Consider the following 11,221-nt stretch of genomic DNA (forward strand, 5'->3'; position numbering starts at 1 on the left):
GACCAAAACGCTGGCTTGCATCCATAGATGCTTCTCAAGCAAATCCCAGGACGTCTTTCTCCCCTTGTACTCGGCCTTGGTGAGGCCGCAGCTGGAGTACTGCGTCCAGTTTTGGGCTCCAGAATTCAAAAAGGATGTGGAGAAGCTTGAGAGAGTCCAGAGAAGAGCCACGCGCATGATCAGAGGTCAGGGAAGCAGACCCTACGACGACAGGCTGAGAGCCCTGGGGCTCTTTAGCCTGGAAAAGCGCAGGCTCAGGGGTGATCTGATGGCCACCTATAAGTTTATCAGGGGTGACCACCAGTATCTGGGGGAACGTTTGTTCACTAGAGCACCCCAAGGGATGACGACTAGGTCGAATGGTCATAAACTACTACAAGACCGTTTCAGGCTGGACATAAGGAAGAATTTCTTTACTGTCCGAGCCCCCAAGGTCTGGAACAGCCTGCCACCGGAGGTGGTTCAAGCGCCTACATTGAACACCTTCAAGAGCAAACTGGATGCTTATCTTGCTGGGATCCTATGACCCCAGCTGACTTCCTGCCCTTTGGGCAGGGGGCTGGACTCAATGATCTTCCGAGGTCCCTTCCAGCCCTAATGTCTATGAAATCTATGAAACCCCCAGTGAACTCATCCTCTGTCCCACATATGTGCCTTTTTCAGGAAAAAAGGCTAAACAAAACTAAAAAGGGCTTAGGGGCAGCACAGGAGAGATCCTTCACAAGTCTTTGAGGGCCAATGTACCTACCTCATTTCAAAGATACTTCTTCATTCCCCTGCTCCACTTCATGTTCTTCAGTTCCCTTTTCCATTGCGAAGATTCAAACTGCTTTGCCTGAAGAGTGTCCTCTGGAATTGTAATGATTTCAGATTTAGTGGAAAGCCCTGGTATGAATTAAAAAAATATTGTATTCTGAGTTTTCTTTGCAGTAAGCTAAAGCACAGCATTACATTTCAATCTTTCAAGTAAAATACTTTTTTTATAAATACAATCAGAAGAGAGAGAAGTACTAAGTGCTATAGTCCATCAGCAGGCTGTGAACTCACCAGTACTTATGTCCTACTAGGGCTCAGACAAAAGATTAAAAAATGCAGAGATGCACTGATTCCCTTCCAAAAATTCTAGTTGTGTTGTTCTGAAATGTTAATGCCATGTTTAAAAACAATTGTTGGAGAGGACTACTAATAGCATGCAGAGTCTAACTGCTAGAGCATCAGTTCAAATCAGCCCAAGGCACTAGTAACTAATGGTGTAACAATTCTATACTTGCCTGGTAGCTACTCAGCATGGTTCTTAGTATGTTGATGTTCATAACTATGATCTACAAAACCAGAAAAGAAATTAAAGGCTGAATGACCAGGGACACGGAACTATACTTTCATCTCTGGACTTGCAAAGTATGATAGAATTCATATTGTGATAGAAGGGAGTATTGGAAAGAGATTAAAATGAGATCTTAACAATAAGTTTCTTCCAAGTGAGTTCGGGGAACAGCACTGGGCTTAGCACACAGGCATTTATTCACCATATGGTTGTAATTTTAGGTTGCTGAACAACTTATTAATCCATTTGGTGAAGATGACGATGATTTTGAAACTAACTGGTGCATCGATAGAAACCTGCAGGTCTGTATTTTTTTGTCTCCACTTGCATCTCTTCTGCTTAAAATATTGTACCTGTATTTGTTATTTCTCAGATAAGGATGATTCCAAATAATGTCATAAATGGAGCATCATATAAAACAACACTTCACTTGATGGAGAAAATATCTTTAGAACAAAAAGAAAAAACATTCTTCTTGGGCTAACACTCCCCATCTAGTGCAGGTCTGGGTGGACAGGACATGACTCCACCCCTCACTATGTGCTGGTCAGCTCAGCTGATTGAACATCAAAAAGGGAATAATTTGTGCCAGCTGTTGGGCTCTGAGGCATATTGTATGATATCTGACCAGTTGGGGCAGGGCAACTACAAGGCACTTACAGCAAAATCGCAACTGAGCCCTTAAAACAGAAACTAATGGAAGGTTCCAGTTAAAGGATGCACATACACTCTGTAGAGAATAGATTTAAATAGGCAACCAAGTCCCCCTACATATGACTCCTACATTGGCAACATGGAAAGCACCATTAGCAGGCTATACACATTTAGTCTATACACATAACACTTGAGAATAACACAATAATTTAGCTAAATAATCCAGTTAATGAAAGTGTTTACTGGGAAAGTTAACCATGCTGTCATTTGAGACTAAATGGGGTTGCAACAAGAAGGAAGTTGTTTTGCAGCATAGGGGTCTTCTCCCAGTTTAAGGTAATGAGATTTGCTCTATAGTAGGAGCGAGATAACTTATCATATCATAAATATCAATTCCAAAATAATATTTACCAGATAGCAAGAAAAAGAGTATTTTGTACATAACACCTTATTGCAAACAATTATATATATTAATGATCCCAGGTCTCACTTCTGGCTGTGGATGAAATGCACATGAACTTACCAAAGATGGAAAAAGATATTTACTGGAATGATACATCTGCCCGGCCACCATACACCCTGGCAGCTGCCGATTACTGTATTCCATCTTTCCTTGGATCAACTATTGAAATGGGGTAGGCAACACCACAAGCTTTTAATGTCATCAAGAAATTTATAATGATACATGAAATTTATGTCATGTCTAAATGTGACCCCAGAGCTGAGATTTAACACTGAAAAGTAGATAAGATTAAAATATTTATTTTCATTCAAACTGATGTGTACAAATACAGTACTGAGAAAATTTCAGTGGCCATTAGACAAGTATTGATTGAAGCAATCCTTTTAGGTGAGGGACACAAACATAGTTCTTTGGGGTTTTTTGTGGTATGCTACCTGTATAAGACAACATGAAGAGGCCAGATATTTCTTAGTAATTTTTCAAGATACTACATCCTCTGTAGCCCATTTACTACATCCCATTTATTTGCTTGTTCAATAAAGGATGAAGAAGTGACTAATACACTGCATAAAGCAGACACTTCCTTCCCTCACAGAGCCCTAATCACTTGGGACTTTGTGCTTGGAGGAAGTGGACACTTCCTCAAGGTCTCTTCCAGTGCTATCATCCCATGGTGCTACCCCCGAGGAGCACTTGATGGCTCCAAAGGAAGAGGAGGAACCATTCTGAATATGCTCTGTTGCCCTTGTGACTCCCTCCTCACCATACTGCCAAGGATTTTCATACTTTGCTTTTAGTTGCTTCTGTTCACTGAGTTCATTATGTGGAGGTCCTTCCTAATGAGCAGCACACCTGTTTTTCAAGTTCCTTGGCTAATGGTCTGTAGCAGAGCTCTACTTGTATAAAGACTGGTAGATAGGAATTGTTTTGTTACGTAAATCATATTTTTCACATCGTGGTTTACTCAAAACAAAGTCACTAGAATAAAGGAAATGGAGTAAACCTGGATGTATCACTTTATCCTACAGGCAAGTTGATGCAGAATTCCTTCATGGGGAACAGTGGCCCTGGGAAGAGGAGAAATTCCGAAGACAGCCTTCAGTCCTGAGAAGAGTTAAGAGATTCCTGAGTGTCCATGAAAGCTCTGCCTCCCCAACCAAGGGGAGCTACTCAAGACAGACAAGCGAGAATTCAGTGTTTTTCCCTGCACATGAAACAGGCCACATCAGACGTTTGCAAGAAATGCATTCAAGAGGGAGACATTCTGCCTCAAACACAAAGAAACATGAGCTGGCTGATAGGAATACCAGGCTGCATGGCAGCATAGATCTAGAAACAATCAGAGAAACCAGCAAAAATGACATTTTAGAGAGCCATCACCCTAGTGACAGTGACATTGTCTTTAAGACAGTCTATTCACTCCCTGAAATCAAGCTCATTAAAACAGAGAATAAATTACCTAACGTATCATGCAACCAGAATTTACAGGCAGGCATCAAAAGCATGCCAACAGAGAAGGATCCGCAAGAAAGCTTGTCTGAGACCCACTGTGATCCTGTGGATCCTCCACTATTTCCTTCAGAAATGGCTATATTACCTACAAGTTCTGAGAAGCTTTCATCCATATTCATAACAGAGGAACCAAACCCCCTACCAAGTAGGACAGCCCCTGATACCACAGATCACAACAGAAGCTCTCAAAGATGGAGTTTTCCAGACTTCCACAGTCAAAGTACATCAAGTACAGACTCTGCACCTCTTTTACTGGATTCTGGATTGCCTTCTGGAAGAAACAGCATTAGCAGTGAAAATGTTTTCCCTGTCCCTGCTGCTGCAAATCCAGTTGATATGTCCAAACTATTGGATGCTAAAGAAACAGCTATCGTAGAATTTACTACTGAGAAAAAATGAAGGAAAACGCTGACGGGGATTCATCTGGGTTCTGAGTGCATTCTATGTCTTACAGAGGAAAAGACTGGGGGAATGCAGAAATGTGAGGATTTACCAAACACAAATTTCTTTTAGTTTGGGAAATAAGCTGAGTTTTCAGTCTCTTTTAAAAGCTGTTTTTATCTAGGTCTTCTAAACTACAGAAATACATACAGGAGGCTCAGGCATGACACCATACATCAAAGAGTTGGGCTGTGGGTCAGATCCAGTAAGGACTTAGGCACCTTAAAGTTACATCCTGCTGTCTTCAGTGTCTGGCCCCCAGAATGGAATATGCCTCCTGTAGGTACATAGGGTTACCTGTACAATGCACAGAGAGAACTGGAAGCCCTAGAACAGGACCCAAAACAACCACTAGGGGTGTATCTGAAACCTGCCCCTATCTGGACCTCAGGGACGTGTCTGGAGGAGGAACCTCCAACCATTTGGGATCCACAGCCTAGAATTCCCTCCTTAGGCACATACAACCTCCTTTTAAAGAACAGAGCTGGACTCAAGTCTTTATTTAAAATGTTTCAGTTGTGGGGCTGCCTCCCTACATTTAAAACTGCAGAACTCTGGTGGCTAGAGAACTCATCCAGGAAGTGGGAGACCCAAATTCAATTTTGTTCTTTCAAGGAGTTCAAACTGGCATCTCCCACTTTCCACAAGTGTCCTAACCATCAGGCTATGCACTACTCTGGCAGGGTGGGGACAGGAGAATCTTTATCCCTCCTATTGAAGCTGTACCACTGCACAGCAAAGAATTCAAGATTCACTGAGGACTCTGTGATCTAGTAATTAGGACACTCCTGGGAAGTGATGGGTCCCTGCTCTCAGGGCTGGTTCTGTATTTTATCCACTGACTATCTAATGTGAAAGGCCTAGGGCAGGGACAAGAACTCAGGACTCCTCCCTTCCCTGGTGTCACGACCTCGGTAGGCACGGTAACTCTCTGCTCCCTAGGATGCTCTTAACTGAAAAGGAAGGGTTCAGTGGTGTTCCAAGCCCAGGCCCGGAGACAGGGGGTACTCACTGCCTTGACACAGTTGATCCTGGGGCTCCACCTCCTCTACACCTTATTCACTTGTAAACCGTCAGAGTTGTCATGCCATTGTGCCAGCCTGTTGTCCCAGCTTCTCTTCTCCAGCTGAGGGACCCCAGCTTCTTCAGCCTCTGTTCACAGTGCAGGCTCGTAGTTGCAGCCTGCTCTTCACTCTGGGTCCTCGACCTTGCTTAACTCCAGTGCAGGGCTTGTATCTGTGGTGCCCTCCTCAGGCTTGGGGTTGAATAAACCCTGCCCATGTGCTGGGGTTGGTGGTTGACCCCAAGCTCGCTGTTGTGGAGCCTGGGGTCAATGAGCCTTGTCTGGCTCCAAGACGCTGCCCTCGCCTATTCTCTGTGGGGCAGGGTCGTTTGCAATTACTGTTCAGCCGGGTCACACCCTGGCGAGCTCACCTTCTTGCCTCCTGCCTCTCTCCCACTTGCTGGCTTCTGCCAGCGTTTTTAAATTCCCCACAGCGGTGGCTGTGGCTGATGTCATCAGCCGGCCACTGCTGAACTTAATTGAGAGCTGCTTAAAAAGCCACTGCAGTGCTGGCTCATGCAATCCAGCCTGCCTCTCAGGTAAGTTTTCGGGGCCAGATTACCCAGGTACATCTCCCAGAGCATCAGGATTTGTCCCCGGTGCTTGTGGTCCTCAGGAGCGGCTCCTGCCACCACACCTGGAGAGTACACTAACCACTAGTAACAGTTACACTCTTCTTGCTCTTTTTCCTCTCCAAGTCTTCTAATGAATATTTAATTCTTTTCCGCACAATGGCACGGCTTCAGCAGGTGCCTTTCCACATCCAAGTCAGAATAGGTTAAACTAGGCCAGTCAAGTGGAAGGTGGGAGATGTGAGTTTAAGACCTTCAGGCTGGGAAAGCAAATGAACAGAAGTCTCCCACCAGCTGGGTGAGTGCTCTAATCACTGGGTATTAAGCTAAGGCAAGTGGAACCATCACTGCCAGCTCCTCCAACTGTGTTTTAGGAGAAAGCTGCCATCACTGCATTTTGGAAGAGCCCAGTCCTGTCAGCATGTTTCCGGCACTCTCAGAGGATGCCTGCCAGACTGAGCCCCTGAGGGACTTAGGCAAAGGCACTCAAAGTTCTTGGATCTGGATTAGATTTTGGAGGAAAATGGGCATTGACCTGCTCAGACTGAAGCACTTTTGGGCATGCACAGAAGCAGACCTCTAGGTGATAGGGAATGTTAAGGTCAATGCAGGAGGCAACTTGAAAGCTAAGGATCTTTAGGTGTTAAGTAGCATTTGAGTTGGGGTTTTGGGGAGGGGGGTTCACAGTCTTGGACTTGGGTGCCTTGGTTCTGCATGAACCTTGCTTCAGGCACCTAAATGCTGTACTGAATTGAGTCCTCTATTTCTGAAGGGTATTATTTGGATTATGGTGCTAAAGTGTCCCCATCTTAACAAAGACTCTGTCAAGGCACTAATCCATTAAAATAAAAAGCATATTAGACTGACAGTCCCTTCCCATGGTTAGGCTTCACCTAACAATTCCCAGCTCTTGACAATATACTTTAACCTTTCTTTTTTTAGGGTTTCCGAGTCTCACTCAGGAAGGAGAAACTCACTGCATCTCTGGCTATGATGGGGGAAATTGTTTCCCTCTCCCCTGGCAGTAGGAAACCTTTCTCTTGCTTCTCACTCTTGGAATCCAACCTTTTCCAAGGCCAATATCTTTCAATCAAGTTGCTTTTATAACAGTAACTCAAGAATTCTTTTCTACCCAAATGCCATTAAAATTAAAAAACAGCCAATACCAAGGGCAGCCATATGATTATCATCTCAGCACAATTCATTAACAACGTAGGTCCAAGTCTCTGCCAACCATAGATGTGGATGGCTCCAAAGGCAATGGGACTGGTACAGTTACTCTTCTTAGGTAACAAGCAGAGCACACTGATTGGAAGGTGAAAGTCCTTGAATACCAGAGGCATCTCTCTTTGCAGCCTGATCTACAATAGCAAAGGAAGGCAAGGCATGCCTCAAAGGTTTGGCCATGTTTACTGACCAAACAATCCCCACTCCCATGTTAAAAATGGGTTTTGCAGTTGCTGCAAAGGAGAGTGTAGTAGCAGTCATAAGACAGTTTCATCATCTCTGTAAGAGGATTCCACTACAGAAGAGCAGCCTAAGTAAATTGGATTCTCTTAGAGGAGAGGATGGGAGCCAGAGATTGAAGGTCACTACATGTCCACCTCTTGCACCTGCTCCTTTCCCTCTTCTCTCTTCCTGATCCCAGAGAGCTCTGCTAATCTGCTTCTAGAATCCAATCACTCTCTCCACCACTGTCCTCAAGCCCCTGCACTCTCTCTGCTTTCAGTAGATTAGATCAGAAGAGGCACCTCAGATATACCTCAGACTTCAGTTTGCCCCTCACCACACAGTGCAAGATGAGTGAAACAGTTCTGCATAGTTTCCCCACTGTTTAATTCTACTTCATTGCCTGCTTTTTTGCTGCTCACTAGCAAATCTGGGCCCTTTGCACAGCACACCTTTTACATGCCCTATTCTGCTACCGCTATGTGGACCAGCAAGGGGTAAATTCTCTTCCCTCTTATTCCCAGCTGAAGCCTAATTATAGCCAGGTAGATATCTCTGCAGTAGGCCAACTTCAATAAATGTCCCATTCAGGTTTTTTTTCACATGAATATATGCCATTTGAGAAATACCAGTAGTTAAGAATCTCTTCTTTGTTGTCCTTTGTGGGTGAAGATGACTGCATCCAGCGGGGGGCGGGGGATGGGGGGAGGGAAGGGAGAAGAGAAGGAAGAAGAGAGAAAAGAAATGGAAAAGAAACAGAGTGGGAGAAAAGAGAAAAGGAGAAAAAATGGAAAAAGGAGAAAAGAGAGAGAGGAAAGAGAAAGGAGGGGGGTGGAGGCTAGGTCATGTGGGTACGTAGGTGGCTTATAAGCCTGATCTTTGCCTTGAACAATCTGCTGCAGCAGGGGCAGGAAAGCGATGAGGACTGGATATGAGAGGTTTTCGTTTTCCTGGCTACGCATTTCTTCATTGCTTCTGCCATGCGTTGCTGTTTGAAGGCCAGTGCTCCAGTCTGGATTGATGACCTCCAGGGTGGACGATCACGTACGATTTGCTCCCACGACTCCAGGTTGATGCCAAAACTCTTTAGAGACACCTTTACAGTGTCCTTGTACCGCTTCTTTGGTGTGCCATGAGAGCATACTCCATTTGACAGTTCATACTCCATTTGACAGTTAAAAATAACTTTTTCTCATAGTGTCCTACAACACTGGAAAAAGGATACAATTCACTGAGGAAATACTTTCAGGTAGTTCAGGTACAATCAGCTGTTTGTTTTGATTTTCATTGAATTGTCTTTTGAAGTGAGTAAATCTCCCGAACACTTCTCTCACCAAATTATTTACTTTTTAAAAGCAAACTGACCACTTTTAGCAGCAATTTCAGATTCAGATTCACAGATATAAACAATGCAGGAGAATTATTGCATGAATAAGCCTGGGGTCTCAGGAAGAGTACTGTGATATCCAAAAACTGGCCTATGTCTATCCCAACCATGCAGTTGGTCCAATAAAAGATATCACCCACAAGAATTCTTGCCTTTTGCATAAATAAAGTCATTTTTAAAAATTAGATTACCTTGAGTGTATTAAACTATATCAGATATATCCCAGCAAGCTTGACCAATAGCCTGGGTCAGTTCAGAGTATAAGAGCATCAGTAGAAGAGAGTGAAAAAAGACTTGAGAGAGGGAAAAGGTTGGAACAGAGAATGTGTCAAAGCAACACCTTGCTGTCATCAAAAGTTATTAATCTTGAACACAACAGACTGTACAACTGTAATGTTTCTTTATGCCATAACAAGCTGACCAGTACTGCAACTTTCTAGGTGTTTACATTCTAACTTAGAACTCTCAGAACCCAGATCACAGAACACCCATATTCTCGTTCTGTTAAACCTCATTCACAAAAGATAGAAATATGAGTCTGACTAAATTTTCTGTTAGAACAATATGTATGCATGTATGATGGAAACAAGTGAAATGAATCTATATGAAATGCACATGGAATACTTATCTAAGGGAAGAAGAATATCCAGACTACTGCTAAGTGAATGACACAAGGTTTTTATGCATGTCTTGGCTTAGGACCAAACAAATAAAGGTTATCTAGATAGACAAGTTGGCTTACAATCACTGCATACTTAAAACAAATACAAGAAGAAAAAAATTGACATGGAGTAAATCAGGCACATTATCTTAACCTGCCCTGCAAAAATGTCAAGATGGTAACTGGGAGGACATGCTGTAGTAGGAGAAATAATTTGCAACAACAAATGCATGAGGTGTAGACTTCTATTCAGAAGCACAGAGCCAAGAACATATACCAAGGGGCATCATAAGATACTTTACACCAGAAATCAAGAGCAATGTTGCAAAGGTATCTGTGTGTAGACCATTTTGGTCTATATTATTCCAATGGGTGTGAAAATGGAAGGATACATTTAAGAGACCATAAGTCAAACTTTGTCAAGGCCAGCAGTAAGCTTTATATTTGTTCCAAGTCATTCAGCTTACCCTGAAGTATATGAGCAGCACATCTCTTCATTGACCCAATGACCCACATTTATTCTGAAAGGACTGATTTCCATAAATCAATTCTGGACTTCACATACCACAGATCTGTATTGTTGCATCAAAAGAAAATCAGTATATTGGGAGTCATACTTGAGAAGGAATACGGATGAGATAGAAATATCCCCTGAAACATGGAGATTACTTAAAAGCATATTGTTTTACAAAAAACTTAACCATTTGGATGGGGCCAGTTTTGCAAAGATGCCAAGAGCATCAAACCTTTAAGCACCAGAATTTCTGTTTTCTGGAAATAAGTATCAAGGCTTGTGCATTGGTTTGCATGGTAGATTTCATCTGCAACAATCTTCCAAACATTCACTATAATAATTCAGTTGTGAATAGTCATCCCATAGTTACAGAAGGAACCAACTGAACCATGTGCACCTGTGATTGGGGGAATGCATATTGGGAGAAGGAAGATGTTGTCATTCCTATTGGCCTTTATATTCCCTCAGAATGCAGATGAGGGGCAAAACAAATCTCTTTTGCATTCCCAAGATTAAAGTAGTATCAGAACTACTCTTTTGGGACCTATGCTGTCTGTCAGACATTCCAAACTGTCGCAGAGCACCTTGGTGCTCTGCTCCTAGAGGGGAGAAACTGCCAGGGAGAGAGACAGAGCCCTGGCAGGTCATAACAAGCCCAGCTGAGTGTTGCCAGGGTAACGAGCCCAGCTGCGGGTTGCCGGGGCAACTAAGGAGAGCCAGCTGCCTGTAGGAGGCAGGGCCTGGCCCTTATAAAGCCCAGGGCTGAGCCCAGGCTGGCAGTTCCCTGCCAGTGACTGGAGAAGCAGGAGCTCCCTTGGCTGAGATATAGCAAGAGGCCTGACTTGCAAGTACAGCTTGCTATAGCCTTGAGAGGATTGGGCACTATGGTTTAGCCAGGAGGCTCTAGTTTATGTTCAGGCTTGCATATTAGACCGGAGGCTTGGGTGAGGCTGTAGGGGTTGGAAGAGGCCTCATAGGGACCCCAGAGGTGTGGGGCCCCTGAGCGCAACCAGTGGGTTGCGGGCGGGGAACAGACCCCGGGTTGTATGCGGGGTACATAGACCCCAGCCCCAGAGTGGGGCAGCATTGAGAAGCCTGAGGCGGGCACGGCGAGCCCCAAAGAGGGGGAGCGCCACATTGGTCTATTGAGAAGCCCGAGGCGGGCACGGCAAGCCCCAAAG

General features: G+C 44.1%; 2 protein-coding genes across 12 annotated transcripts in view; one reads left to right on the forward strand and one right to left on the reverse strand.

Moving 5' to 3' along the window:
* BEST3 (bestrophin 3) overlaps window positions 1–5,338 on the forward strand; it is a 35,946-nt gene extending 30,608 nt beyond the window's left edge. For all 6 annotated transcript variants that reach the window (XM_025207996.1, XM_025207995.1, XM_025207999.1 and 3 more), the window contains 3 exons: window positions 1,546–1,626; window positions 2,462–2,613; window positions 3,470–5,338. In XM_025207996.1, the coding sequence (XP_025063781.1) occupies window positions 1,546–1,626; window positions 2,462–2,613; window positions 3,470–4,352 (1,116 nt within the window). In that variant the 3' untranslated portion in view covers window positions 4,353–5,338. The remainder of the gene's footprint in view (window positions 1–1,545; window positions 1,627–2,461; window positions 2,614–3,469) is intronic.
* The window catches only part of LOC102380654 (cathepsin E-A-like), a 58,210-nt gene that overhangs the window by 14,057 nt on the left and 32,932 nt on the right, over window positions 1–11,221 (reverse strand). For 3 of the 6 annotated variants that reach the window (XR_003094844.1, XR_003094843.1, XM_025208006.1), the window contains exons 9-10: window positions 1,272–1,322; window positions 749–849 (exon numbers count right to left, since the gene is read on the reverse strand). Coding sequence is in view for 2 of the 6 variants with exons in the window: in XM_025208006.1 (XP_025063791.1) it covers window positions 796–849; window positions 1,272–1,322 (105 nt within the window). In the remaining 4 variants the exon portion in view is untranslated. Of the gene's footprint in view, window positions 1–748; window positions 886–1,271; window positions 1,323–11,221 lie in introns of all 6 variants that reach the window. The other 3 variants (XR_003094841.1, XR_003094842.1, XM_025208004.1) reach the window with 1 other exon arrangement.

This window comes from Alligator sinensis, unplaced genomic scaffold (assembly GCF_000455745.1).
Source record: "Alligator sinensis unplaced genomic scaffold, ASM45574v1 scaffold506_1, whole genome shotgun sequence".
Lineage (NCBI taxonomy): Eukaryota > Metazoa > Chordata > Crocodylia > Alligatoridae > Alligator > Alligator sinensis.